At 35.8% G+C, this 14890-nt stretch overlaps 1 protein-coding gene across 2 annotated transcripts in view; it reads right to left on the bottom strand.

Annotated features, from left to right (window-relative positions):
• Positions 1 to 5745: 5745 nt before the first annotated feature.
• ide (insulin-degrading enzyme) overlaps positions 5746 to 14890 on the bottom strand; it is a 38788-nt gene continuing 29643 nt past the window's right edge. For both annotated transcript variants that reach the window (XM_022684613.2, XM_007258684.4), the window contains exons 21-25: positions 9815 to 10087; positions 8736 to 8797; positions 8288 to 8360; positions 7375 to 7442; positions 5746 to 7251 (exon numbers count right to left, since the gene is read on the bottom strand). In XM_022684613.2, coding sequence (XP_022540334.1) covers positions 7156 to 7251; positions 7375 to 7442; positions 8288 to 8360; positions 8736 to 8797; positions 9815 to 10087 — 572 coding nt within the window. In that variant the 3' untranslated portion in view covers positions 5746 to 7155. The remainder of the gene's footprint in view (positions 7252 to 7374; positions 7443 to 8287; positions 8361 to 8735; positions 8798 to 9814; positions 10088 to 14890) is intronic.

The following is a 14890-nucleotide window of genomic DNA, read 5'->3' on the forward strand; positions in this document are numbered from 1 at the left end:
GACTTGTGTCTTGTGGACTTTTTAAAAGATGTCCACTCCCCCACAATACAATACATTATTTGTCTTCCTCTATTTTTATCCACACAGATATGAAAACGCTTACAGCTCTGGAAAAAAAATGGGACCACTTGAAAATTATGAGTTTCTTCGATTTTACCAAATTAAACACATCTGGAATATAATCAAGAGGAAGATGGATGATCACAAGCCATCAAACCAAGCTAAAATGCTTGAATTTTTGCACCAGGAGTGGCATAAAGTTATCCAAAAGCAGTGTGTAAGACTGCAGGGTTCGTACGGGTGCTTGAAATCCTGGAAAATGCTTGAATTTTAACGTTCTGTTTTCCACGCAGTGCTGGAATTTTGGAGAAAGTGCTTGAAATTGATTAACTTTTGATTTAATTTCTTCTCCTTCTGCAATTACCAAACACAATTCTGATTGTGTTCACATAAACATCGTCTCTTGCCGTGTGACAAAAAGCAAATCAATAATTTTGAGTGTTTGTATGTATAAAAGTTCTTAACACATCCCCAAATTTGACATATTACAGTAACTGCTCAATTAAATGAACAGAGTAAACATGCAATAAAGAACATTGGTATTTAAATAGTGTGAAACTGACACCAATAAATCCTTAATTCCTGCTATTTACTTACCTAGAAGTATTTTTTCTCAGTAGCATAGTCACTGTGAAGTGTGGTTTTGTAATATATTGAATATCGCTGAATCACAGTTTTGAGATATCACCACTATCATTAATTTACTACAGCTAAAAGGTGCTGGAAAAACTTGAAAATGGGCCTTGAAAGTGCTTGAATTTTACCTTGTGAAAGGTGTATGAACCTTGGACTGGTGGAGGAGAACATGCCAAGATGCATGAAAACTGTTATTAAAACCAGGGTTATTCCACCAAATATTGATTTCTGAACTCTTACAACTTTATGAATATGAACTTGTTTTCTTTGCATTATTTGAGATCTGAAAGCTCTGCATGTTTTTTTGTTAATATCAGCCTTTTCTCCTTTTCTGCAAATAAATACTCGTAATGACAATTTGTTTTTGGAATTTGGGAGAAATGTTGTCTGTATAGAATTAAAACAACAATGTTTATTTTACTCAAACATCTACATCTAAATAGCAAAATCAGTTTCAGCTGATTCAGAAACTTGTGATCTCTATCTACAGAATCTACAGAAAAACACCGTGGAACAGTTGAAAGAAAAATCTCCACCTTGCAGAATGTTTTTCATAAACTACATTTTTAAAAATTGCCATTTTCATGTGAAGTTTTAAGAGCATTTTCAAGAGTTTTACTAAATAACTAAGAGTGTAGAGCTTAGCCACAAAGCCTTCAACAACAAGGACCCAGTGTTAATTTCATACATTTTAATATTTATCACACTTTAAACACACTTCCTCTTACACACCAGTATCATTCAATAGATGTCACACACCGCTTGTCAGGGTGGCTTGAGAACTTCATATATCTTTTTTTTTTTTCTTTAACAAGTCTTTCAAATGACGGCTGCTAGCATTCACCTTTTCCCAAAAACCGATGCCAGTTTTCTCCTAATGGAAGAATGGTTAAGCACAGGTAAGTGCTTCAGGCAACTGAACCCTGTAAATACTTATTTGTTGTGTATATATCCATTTTTTTTTTTTTTTTACTCAATCAACCCACCCACTTACTAAGACACCACACCTCTTCAAACTGCCACCAAACAGCGTCATAAAGCCCTATCCGGACGGGATTAGTTTCTCAGGGGGTCGTCTGTGAGAAAAGCGATAAAACCCTTTTATCTGGACTGCAATTGAAAAAACAGGTGGACTAGTGAGTTTTTTTGGCTTTTCAGTTCAGTAGCTCCTCCATTTCCACTTACTGTTGTGTTTATGTGGATCTCCATGGAAATGAGCACCCAAAGTGTAATTACGGTGCATGGCAGTGAACAAATAGCTATTTTAATAAACACAAGTTCACCAAACCCAGAGATGTGGATCCGGACGAGACTAAAATTACCTTACGACCACAGAGTTCAGCGAAAAAATAATAGGTGAATTCACCCTGTTATTTTCTCAGAGGATGTCTGATAAAAACACATACATGATCATTCCAGGTGGGAATAAAATCACAGCGGACCCTCCATAAAAGAGAAAATTACCCCAGGACCCCCTAAGTAACTAATCCTATCCAGAAAGGGCTTAATACAGTAAAGCACCAGATAGATCCTCAGCTCTGTTGCATCAGCTAACAGACGCCTGTGCTGTCCAACATCACACTAAGAGTGATGAAGAGAAAGATAGCCATAAATTCACCCCTAAAACGTGAGACCAATTGTGCTTGCTCGGACTCTGGCTGCTGATGTCGAAACCAAAAAGGCAGATTAGTTAACTTTAGGAACACAGCAAAAATCATACTTCTCTTTCAGATCGACTGTAGATCACAACTCTAACCTACCTCTTTGTCCTGTGCAGACATTTGGTGTGCATTTCTTAAACACAGTGTTTGTAAAAATCTACAGTACTACGGGGCAATGAGGCTACAGTGGATGATGACAAGAGACTGCAAGTATGTAAATCCACAAGGAGAGACTGTACACTGATTCCGGAGAATTGAAGAATGTGGCCAAGAGAATACACCAAACCCCTAAAAGTGATGTGGCACATTAATGCAGCTAAAGACAAACACACTGAGTTGAGATGCCTGAGATTCTACTCTACAGTGATAAAAGATCTTAAACACTTTCCACAATCATTAACTGTAGGACTACTGATCACAAACTCTCTAGTACCGACTAATTCAACAGGTATAACCTATAGCTACATCACTGCAAAGATGATACAACCACACAGTTTGGTGAAAGAACACTTGCTGCGTTGTGCTCTAGAAAATGCAGCATTACAGTTGATTCAATAAGCCTGAGAACGTCCAGGAGATCCAAATAAAGCTGACATTTGCTGTAGAAACAATAAAATGAATTCGACAGCAAGCAGTTTGCAGTGATTTTGCTTGGCGAGACTAATTGAGACCTGAGAGATAAAGTCACCAGAGGTCATGTGACTATAATTAACAAATACACCATGCACAGAGAAGACAGAAATGTGTTCAGGACCTGGTCCAAAGTGCTAGTTAGCTAGTAAACTACAGCATTTCCACAGCGAAGTGGAGGCTTTAAAAGACGAGGCGTGGGTCCTGTGACATTATTGCTCAAAGTCAGGTGCGTATCTACATTAAGACTGCAGTTGTCCAGCAACAATAGTGGTTTTTATTTTCATCTGATCCTGAATAATGTTAAAATTAAATAAAAAAATTAAACAGAACTGATTTATCTCTTCTCCAGATGCAATTAGCCAGCCAAGAATTAACGGTCAGCAATCTCATCTGTGTTGGGCAGACTGTGGCACCAGTAAGCTGATTGGCTCTTTTTGATACAAGGTGAAAAGCAGGCACCACAATAAGCATTACAAACACTCCCAGTCCTGCTTCACCCAGTGGTTCTTACTCTTGGGATTAATTCTAGTCTGTCAAATTCTGTGTAGTCTAAGACTAGGATAGAGAGTTTTCCCATTAAAAGGAAAATTTAGTATAGAACTAAGCTTAATCTCCTGTCTGAGAAGCTAAAACTATGTGTAGTAGTATTTAATAGCATTACACTAGCCTAGCATCTCTTTTTGTTAACTTAAACAGTTCTTGGTCTGGACCAAAGCACAAAATAATACAGTAACCCATACAGTGTGTGCTTTGTTTAGCATTGACATCGTCACACTGACAGATTTGACACTAAAATTATGGATGTAAACAAAAGTATGTATGTAAAATGTAAAAAGACAATCTTAAAAATGTTGCATGTCAGAGGATCTGCCCAATTATTGTGTGTATTTACCTGCACTAGTCCATTCAATTCATAGTTGGATTACTGCAGTTATCCAATTATATTACATATATTACACGGTTAAATATGCTCCATACTGATGTGTTAGATTGGATTGAGGTTCAGGTTTTAACTCAGTAACTAAAAGACAAAATTCGGTACCACTTTAAAATAAGACTACCTTTATGAAGGGTTTATAAATGGTTTACAATTAGTTTATTAATGGTTACTAATTAGGTTGTAAATGCCTTAAACATCATTAATAGTCAGTTATAACTCATACGTAGAAAGGGCAACAATGAGCTGTTTGTCAAATAGTGAACCCACAGGCATCTATACTGTTGCCCTTTCTACGTATGTGTTATAACTGATTAATAATGATTTTAAGGCATTTACAACCTAGTTAGCAACCATTAATAAACTAATTGTAAACCATTTATAAACCCTTTATAAAGGTAGTCTTATTTTAAAGTGGTACCCAAAATTCTCTACCAGCAAAATACAAAACACTAAGAACATAAGCTTTGTGTTTTTTATAAAATACCATAAAAGTTGATCACATTCGTCTGTGAGAAATCCAATTACTGCTTGACTCACCTAAACCTGGAGTTCTCTCATTATCTGATTGCCCAAGGGTTTGTGAAAGTCCTTATTTTATTACTTAAAGTAGAAATCTGGTGTGAAATGGATTTGGGTTGTAGTGAAACACAAGTATGAACCTTTGTTTTGTTAAATAGTCCACCTCTGTTAACCCCCAGCATTCTGAAGTTCAGCACTTTTAGCAGCGTTGCCCAAGCAATGAAATAGCTTTTTTTATTTTACACCATTATTTATATTTCCGAGGGCACTGACATTTAAAACAAGACACTGAGAACTTTGAATCTGTTCCCCTTTCCTAAAAAAAGTTTGTGCTTGTCAGTCAACTTATCATTACTTATTTTAATTTGGTGGTGCAAGAAGGACAACCTCAAGGTACTGTGTGTATAAAGTGTTTTAATAAGGTACCTGTGCTGGTTTTTAATAATCAGGGCACTCAGAATTCTACCAATAAAGTGTGGAGCTACTTTGAGCTTGTTAATGGTGTAAAAATAATGATTCTTTTGTATAGTCAGTGCTATGCCCCCACCCGTTATCATGTTTTACTACACCACAAGACCATTTCATACTGCATTTCTCCTTCAATCTGATAACTGCAGATTTTTTTTTAAACTGTATCTAAACTCACTCAATGACAATTTTACACGTTAGTTTACATTAATTGGTAAAGAGAACCTTAAAATCTACAAGCAAAACAATCAAAGTAGTAAAAATAATTAATAAATATCTGCTTCTTTAGAATTGACTGGTTTAATTTTGGTTTAAGCCTGAATTTAATAAATAAATTGAGTCACAGCCCAACAGAAACGTGTTACATTCAGATTCTATCATGTTGGTGCAGACCATGATAAAACTGCACTCCCTTAAGCTGAGAAATAAAAAAAAAATAATTAGTTTGAAAGCTGACTGAGACTTGCAAATTTTGGCAGATAGGTTTTACGTTTTGTACAGACCTGATCACTGGTTCCTACTGGTCACAATAAACAACTAAAGAACGAGTTGATTTGGGTGTAAATGCATCCTTAAGAATCCAGGAAGAAGTTTCATAAATAAAAAATAAATAAATTTAGACCAAAGATCAAAAGTACTTGGTTTGTAAAGCTTAAAGTTGAAATGCTGCCTTGATCAACTGGCCAACTGACTTCAATATTAAAGTAAACAACAGAAAAAACAGACAGTGGCTGGAAAATAATAAAGTATAATTCTAAATGTCTAGTAGAATGAGACTGCAATTGTCAAGACTTTGGAAAAACTGGAACAAAAATAACAAAATGAAAATGATATTTAAAAATCATTTATTATAGTTCTCCTTCAACCTCAAATAAAATTAAAAACCATAAATGAAGCCACCTTGAGCAGGCCTTTTTTTTGTTTTGCAAAATCATCCTTAAGAAAGCAAATGGGATAAAATTGAACTTCAAGCCCGTCTATTCAGTAGCCTAAAACAGCTCCTCCAAAGCAAACCAACACTCAAACTAGTTCAAATAAAAAACAATATATCAGATTTAAAAACCTGAACATTTGATTAAAATATTCCTTTAAGGCCAAAATAAATGAGTACATAAACATTTTTTTAAAGACAATAATTTTCTGCACAAGCTTCTTTAAACTCAGTGTCGTCAAATGGTACAGTTTTGGGTGATGGGCTCAAAAGTTCAACATCTTGGCAATTAAACACTTTGTCCTCAAATGAATCCACTGATGTAATTTTTTCCTGAGTGTGCGCAGTTTAATCGTACACAGTGTAATAGCCTGGAAAAGTTATAGCCTTTCTATTTGCTCTAATAATGGTGTGTATTCTCACCAGTGGTTGTGCAGTGTTGGAAGCCTCCCTGTCAGCAGTATCTGCTGCCTGACGCTGTTCAACAGTAGCTATCTTCCTAGATGACAGGAGCAAGCAGTGAAACTGTCCTGGTTAGTAGCCTAAACAGACAGCATGGCCTGAAAACAGGTCAAATAAAATGCTTTTAACGTGTCTACAACTTAGTTTACTTCATATATAAAAGAAATAAACAAGAGTAACAACAATAAAGCTCATGGTGTCTGCCACTTCCTGTTCTAATCTGCGCTGTCTGCTATCAAACTGCACACAAAAAGGAAAAATATATATTTATATACAAGAATGGCATAAGTGCATTTAACAGATTCTGAGGAAGTTTTCTTAAAAAAGCAAAAATTGCCAAAATGTTCTCTGTTCTGTAAACATGCAGAAATAAGAGAAATAAAATTCCAGCTTTTTCCAGCATGTCAGAAACTAAAGATTCAAACCTTTCATTGTGACTAAACACTCAGCTTAAAAAGAAATAATAAATCCCTGTGGTCAACATTCAACATCTACACGAAATATTATTCCTGATCAGGGAAACGTGATTTTTGTATATTTCTAAAACAGTCTTCACAATGTGTGTTTACTGGCTGTACAACTGACATCCTAAGTGAAGTGAATTTATGCAGCTCCTCAGCGACTGAGCAAAGATTTACAGCACTGCCAACACGGTGAATTACCACTGCTATGGCTCTGCTAGACCAATCTCTCACATTTACACACACACTCACACCCAGTCCCTCTCACACACACACACGCGCCCACAGTCAGAAGATGGTGTTACTGGCTCCCGAACTCCGGGAACTGCTCACTTTATGTGTCAGCCAGTCAGTCCCCTGATGCCCTGTAGCTGCTGGTGTCGCTCACAGTTTGGCAGCCATGAAGTTGATGTGAGGTTTCGCGAGAGGGAAGAGAGGCAGACTTCTCTTGAATTCAGTCATGTCCTGCACCAGCACCGGCTGCACACACATACACACAGTCAGGGTCAATATAAAGAGTATATGGGGGAAGAAAAAAAAACAAGAGGAAATACTAGATGCATTATATTATTAATAAGCATAATGAAACAGCTTCCAATATACCTGAGGCAGGGAAGGAGCAGGAGCCAGATTGACATCATTTTGAGCAGGAAATTCACCCACTACAGGGCCTGAAAAAGAAAAGAATGAAAAATATTTAATTACATATAAAAGATGTATGGTGTCGTCAACATTTAGAAAAATGAAAAAATAAAAGAAATATGGGCTCTTAGTATAAAGAAGACACTTTGACTGGATTCTGCCAGACTCCATATTTAATAAAATAACAACAAATAACTTATATCAAATGTGCCATATGTCATAGGACAGGAACACGCATCATAGCCTACTCTTTTCATTCTGCTTACCTTCAGGAAATGCATTTTAGCTCTAGCTGCTATTATTCTTTAATCTTTAAAACATAATATGGTTTAGCATACACTTAATTTTGCCATAACGTCTTTTTTTTATTATTATTTAATAAGTTCATATTGGTAAATTGTTTAACAGGAACCCAGGTTGGTTTACCAAACATGGATTAATATTGTTCAACTACTTTAAAAAAAAAACTAAAATAAAATAAATATTCATGTCACATATATTAGATATTAGATTTAATCACAAATATTTGTAATTTACTTAAAAATTTGTTATATGAGCTCAGGTCTATAACGCAATGAATATTAAAAAGATTACATGTTCACAAAAACACTTAGTTTAATAAAATAATAATCTACCAATGTCTGCTAATATGCTTTATTGTGGTTTTATATAATCTACTTTATTGTAGTGGTCATTTTGACCAGGAATGAACTAGTTAACATCAAAGGAATACCACTGGAGGTTTACCACTGGAGGTTTACCAATTGTAGGTTTAATCACTGTATTAAAACAATATAATAGAATTTAATTTAGCAATGACTAACAAATCATCCACACATTCTATCAACTGTCAAACTGTGAAGGGAGTACTTACAGGAGTCCATCTCCCGAGAAAGCACATGCACCGAAACCTTGTGTCTCTTAGGAGCATCTATAGCCAACAGATCCTAAAGAGACGAACACAAGGGAGAGAGGAATAGTGAGAATCGAGGAGACAGAGCTGAGACAGGACGAATTTATTTCACCTTATTTTTCTCCTCTATGTAAATGAAGGAATTATCAGGCAAGGGAAAAACAGCTTCACCTCTAGGCGAGAATATAATGGGTTCCAGAAAGTTTTCTCCCGAGACACATAAGGCATGGGGAGATATGAGGTGGGGGAAGTGGGAGGGGGAGGGATGAGGGAAGAATAGCTCTCTCTTCAGGAAAATGGAACCTTATTTAGCATAAGGCTTTAAAACCACAGCAGCACCCTGTGTAACCCTAGGTTGTCTAATGGAGCTAATTTTTATTACAAACAAGCAAAAAAAAAAAAAACTTACCCGGTAAAACTGCATGATGTTGTCTTTAGATAACGTCTTCAGGTAGGCAACTTCAATATTATCTGTGGGTAAAAGGATGAGGTTAGTTTGTGGTTGTTTTTTTAACAGGTTTTTTTAAGGTTCCATTCAATTTTACTGTTCTTCCAACATTTGTCCTAGAAGTGATATTGGGCTTTGTTCAAGAATTGCTTTCAAGTAGTTCTTGATGAGTGTAAAGTAAAAGTGTAAAGGTTTTAAACCACAGAATTGTTCACAGCTTTGCTTTTATAGTGATGAATTCAATATTGTCCTTTTAAACTGATAAAAAATAAAAAAATAAAATAAAGAGAGAAAGAAAATCTGTTCTTGTCACAATGTACACAAGAACTGTATGTAACTAGTTTTTTTTTTATTTCATCCCATTTTCCTCCCAATTTATAAGGTCAATTATTCAACCCACTCATTAGTACTCCCTCTATCACTAGTGAAGCCCCAACACCAGGAGGGTGAAGAGTAGCACATCCTCCTATACTTGTGAAGTCAGCCACCGCCTCTTTTCAAACATTGCCGAGTAGCATCACAGCGCGCTTGGAGGAAAGCGAAGCGACTCGGTTCTGATACATCAGCTCACAGATGCCTTTGTGCTGATCGATATCACTCTTTGAAGATGTGGGAAAAGAGCACCATCTACCCACCAAGTGAGAGCAAGGCTAATTGTGCACTCTCGGAGCTCCAGTAGCCGATGGCAAGCTACATAAACAGGATTCAAACTGGCAATCTCCTGATCGTAAGTATGTTTTAAGATTTATACTTAAGATCAGGTGGTAAATAAGCAACAACGTTAAAATAACAGTGATTTAAACAAAAGATATACTAAGCTATGTTATGCTACATGGCATATTGAGCACTTAAGTCAACATGGACCAGCTGATCAGAACAGATTTCCTCCACACAAGCACAAGTCCACAATAAATGGAAAAGCAGCAAGTCCTAAAAAATGCATTTTTGGCACCTTTAAGCAAAAAGCAAGAAAAGAAAAACCATAAGTTTACTTGAGGATAAGACAACATGTCCAGTGAGATGCAGTGACTGTTCCTTACCTCTGTCGAAGTTGTACTGCTGGGATATGATCTCACCCCAGTACTTGGCGCACTCGGCTGCCAGTTTCTTGGGCTTGTCGAGACGGCGGATGGCCAAAGCCTGAATGTGTTTCTGGAAGGCTTCATCACTCATCTCCTCCACACTCTTCTCCATGGTCTTCAGAAAGGCCTCCACCCGTGACTCCAGGTAATGAGGGGCCTTTTCTGACTGGATGATGAAGCGAAGTCCCTGTACGCCATTAGCCCTGCGAGGGCCACTGAACACAATGTAACCTACAGGCAAGAGGAGAGCAAGATATTCACCTGTTTCTGCACTGGAATAATTAAAGTAGCTAGCTATGCTAATCCAACATTTTAAAAGGCTATTTGATGTTATTTATAGCTATTAACATCAAGTATTTATCACCCACCTATAGTTGCTTTGTTATATGGAATTAAATTAGTTGCATTATATTGCCAAAAGCATTCGCTCTAGAGGCCGACCGATCGATCGGCCAGCCGATTTTTGTTATTTTTTTATCAATCGGCATCGGCCGATTTTCTTATTTGGCCGCGCCGATTTTAATCCGGCACATCTGCGGGCAGCTACTTGGAACGCAGCGCAAGGTTTCAAGAGTGAGCAAGACTTTCAACGGGTAAGGCATCCATTTTTACAATCCAGTGTCCCAAAGTCTATATTTTCTCTCATGATTAGTAATCTGTGATGTTGCTTCATTTACTGAAAAAGAATAGAATTTCAACTGCATCGGTGTTGTAGCATTTCTCTCCAAACAAAACTATGCTTAGCGTTGATGGCAGGAGTGCATTTGGAATGCGCCCTGACTATGCAAGGCAAGCCCTATCTATAAGCTCTAGTATAAAATAACTGACGTCTCTTCTTCAGAAACGAAAATCTAAGTAAATAAAATCAAATTAACACTTGATATTTTCAGTATTTAAATTATTTTTAGACGAAATGAAAAAGGGCAGGACTAAAACTGTTTAAGGATATTCGCAGCATCAGCTGCGCTGAAATAATAATTACTGGTAAGTCAGGATTATTAGAGGACTGTACTTCTCCTTATATATAAACAGTGTTGGGCACGTTACTTTGAAAAAGTAATTAGTTATAGTTACTTGTTACTTCTCCAAAAAAGTAACTGAGTTACTAACGGAGTTACTCCACTATAAAAGTAATTAGTTACCAGTAAAAGTAACTATCGCGTTACTTTTTATTATTCGCCCGTCAAAAAAAGGAAATCAATTATGCATTTACTATTATTATTAGAAAAATAACAAAAAATAACAAACGAAAATAAACCCAAAATGTTGACAAAAATATAATCTAACGAATTTCAAAAAGATAAAACGAAATTCTCCACACAACCAAAGAAAATTACTAAAACTTGTAATACTGAAAAAAGCGGAAAAACGCGTCTGGGGATGAAATTTAACAAACCAAGCCACACTCAAAAGAAATATGTATATATAAAACAAAATAATGGACAAAAACAACAATTTAATGCCCGTTAAAATGGTATTAATATAACAGCTTCACCAAAAGAGAATAGAGCTTAGATCCTGCCCAAAAAATCCGACCCAGCCGGAGCCCGTGCACATTCTGCCCAAGCCCGAACCATAAACTGTCATTATGAGCCTGACCCGATCCGCCCCATAAACTGTCTGTTTTCGGGCTGACTGAATGAGCGAAATATAATCAGAATTATGTTAATTAACACTGTAACATAGAAGCATAGAACTATTATTTAATTTAAATGATTTTTAAGAACAGCTACACACAATGCTGCAAGTCAAACGCGGAGGCGTTCACGTGCGCCCAGAGCTACGTGATTACAGTTTTCATTTTTATTATAGTTTAATTTTATTTTGTTTTTATTTTTTCTGTTCATTTTAGGGTGGGCTTGCTAGCGCGAGCGCTTTACACAAGAACTAACGGAACACGAGTGCCGCGCGCTCGGCACAACAACTCCCGCTGTACAACTCCGCTGTACAACAGCGCTTATAAATAAATTAAACACAAAAATGAGGGTATTCTATCAGTAATTTCAGTTCGTTTTAGTTAGTTTTATAAACACAAAATACAGTTCGAGATAGTTATGTTTTTCCTTTTAATTACCGTTTTTATTAGATTCAGTTAACACAAATGTTTTTCACTTTCAATTTTCGCTATTTCGTTCGCTTTAGTGAACAATAATAATTGGTTACTTAGCAACATTGTGATTATCACACCAGAGCTTTATATAAAATAAAAATAGGAGCCTGATTTCGGGTCGGTCCTCAGGTCAGGTGGGATTCGGGCAGAGAATCTAAGCTCTAAAATAGAAAGCAGCAGCACCACAAAAACCGGAGCAGCTAAAAAGAGCTTAACGTCCTTAATTCGGAACTTGGGTTGTCCACGGCAATCACTGAATTGATTAGAGCACGCAAATCGTCACAATTGTGCCTCACTTCACCACGCCAAACCACAGGCACAGCGGCCAGAAGCTCAAGTTCACCGGACAGAGGAGGGGTTAACCAGGGCAAAGCGAAATAAAAAAAAAAAGTTCATAGAGCTACTAAAGTAACGTGCAGTAACGGGGTGTCGGAAATGGTAACGGCGTTATAGTTACAGTCATAGTAATTAGTTAGATTACTCGTTACTGAAAAAAAGTAACGGCGTTAGTTACTCCCAACACTGTATATAAATAAGCTTTATTGTAAACGAATTAATAAAACAAATAGTTTCTAAAATAATGGAGTTAAAATAAAACATCTCTTTTTCCTTCACTACAAACAGACATTAAATCATGCCGCCTCCTGCTGTTCTGCTGTAAAACTCACCCGTTTAAAGCGGTTTGCGCTGTTAGATATTAAATGAAACGATGAGCAGAATTTTCTGTTTTGTCGGGTTCTACTTTAGAACCCCCTCCAGACTTTTCTGATAAAAGCTCATTTTATCCTGAACCTATAAAGTCCGCGCTCTTCAGCTTTCTCAACTCATTTTCCGCTCACGCACCGAACCTCCAGTACAGCTGATGAGATGCGTTTCTCTGGCTAAGGAGCTCATTTGAAGAAGAAAAAAAAAAACAGATAAAGCTATATTTAAATTACAGCACCTGTCTGTTTTTGCATTATTTATAATTTTATTCTTAATTTAAACGTCACCCATTTTTGTAAAATAATAGCTGCAGCCCTAATGTGAACATTTTATAACATTGTCCTCCCATGTCCATTCGTTTTCAACTGCATGGAGTTGAAGAAGAAATGAGCTTTGCCGTTTTGGAGTAACTATCTAAAGTTGTCACATTATGGAAGTCTTCTTGCACTCTGTTAAACATATTAAAATGAATAATTAATAGACTAACAGACTGCAACAAGTCATACATTTGTTAATTAGTAGGCCCCTACAGTAAATTTTATATAATAGCCAACATAATATTTCTACTATAAACATGAATAAATGATATAGTGTATATAGAACATATGTTATATAATGAATAAAATAAAATGTTATGGATAATACAATCTAAATAAAATTAATATTTTTTTTATTAACATATAGTGATATAGTAACATTAAAGTCACTATAAAATGCTAACCTTATTTTCAATAAATTGTGTGAAGTTTACAACTGTTGTGCCTCCTCTTACTAGTATGATTTTAAGCATGCCAAATAAATATAATACGATAGCATATCGGCCCTAAAAATCGGCAGGTCACATCGGCCATCGGCTGACTCTGACCACTAATGATCGGTATCGGCATCGGCCTTAGAAAAACCCATATCGGTCGGTCTCTAATTCGCTCACCTATAAAAATTATTATATTCGGTTTCCAATCACTTTTATGGCTACAGGTGTAAAAACCAAGCACCTAGGCAAGCAGACTGCTTCTATAAACATTAGTGAAAGAGCATTTTTGCATATTTTGCACATCTCTGCTTTATATAGGTGTCTGAATAAAGCCAAACAGCATTAAATCAGCATTTTTTCATACTGTGTGAACTTACAGTTATAGCTGAAGCTAAAACTCCAGTCTGAATAGGACTGATAGCTAATAGACAGATAGACAGATAGCTAAAGCAAAAATATATGAAATTTATCCAAGCATTAAATTAAAACAGACAATAAACAAACATTTTTTTTTTCAAATTTCCATGACTTTTTCAAAACTTTCTGGGTATTTTTATTTTTCCAAAAAGTAACCAGGCCTGGAAATTGCTATTTTCAAACTCCATGACTTTTCCAGGTTTTTCATGACTGTATGAACCCTGCTTGTGTATTTGTTAGCTGCTAGCTTGAATGTTTCCATTCCACATTAAATTATACAGAGGTCTCAAAAAAAAGAGTATTTAATTAGTGCACCATTTAAGGCAGAAAAAAAAAATCAGCTAGCTAGACACCGATACACGCTGTGTGATTTTTTTTCTAATACTTATGTAGTTAAGGACCATAATTAAGGGTGTGCAATATCGCATCATATGCAATATTGTCATATAATTTACCAAAATGTTTAAATATAATTTGATTATCGCAAAAATACCCTGAAATATTGGGATATTATTTTAGGGCTGTCAGGATAAAACTTCCACACTGTTCACATTTCCTATTAAATATCTACTAGAGACAGATTATATCTGTCCAGTATCATTACCCATTGGCTCATTGAATTTGACTGTTATTAACTGGTAATAACCTCAATTAGGGGTGTGCATTTTCATATTGTATGCAATAATATCGCCAAACAAAAGTTAATATTCATTTATAATGTTACAGCTGTGTATTCTTTAATTTTTGTTTTAATTCTGTCATTTTGTTGAATCACCAAGAATAAGGTTAACGCACAAATTCTCTAAAATATTGTAATATTATTTTAGGGCCTTATCGCTCACACCCAGGCATAACACATTAAAACTACATTAAACTAGATAATGCAATACTACAAAAAATCCCACTTAAATGGTATAATAGTAACTAGTTACCAGTATTCAAATACTGAAATTCTTTAGGTATTTATATTTTCATTCTTGTTCTTAGTCCGATTATTCATTTTATCATTTCTTATCATTCATAAAATTTTACTTTACTTTTACTAATA

Source organism: Astyanax mexicanus, chromosome 7 (assembly GCF_023375975.1).
Source record: "Astyanax mexicanus isolate ESR-SI-001 chromosome 7, AstMex3_surface, whole genome shotgun sequence".
NCBI lineage: Eukaryota > Metazoa > Chordata > Actinopteri > Characiformes > Acestrorhamphidae > Astyanax > Astyanax mexicanus.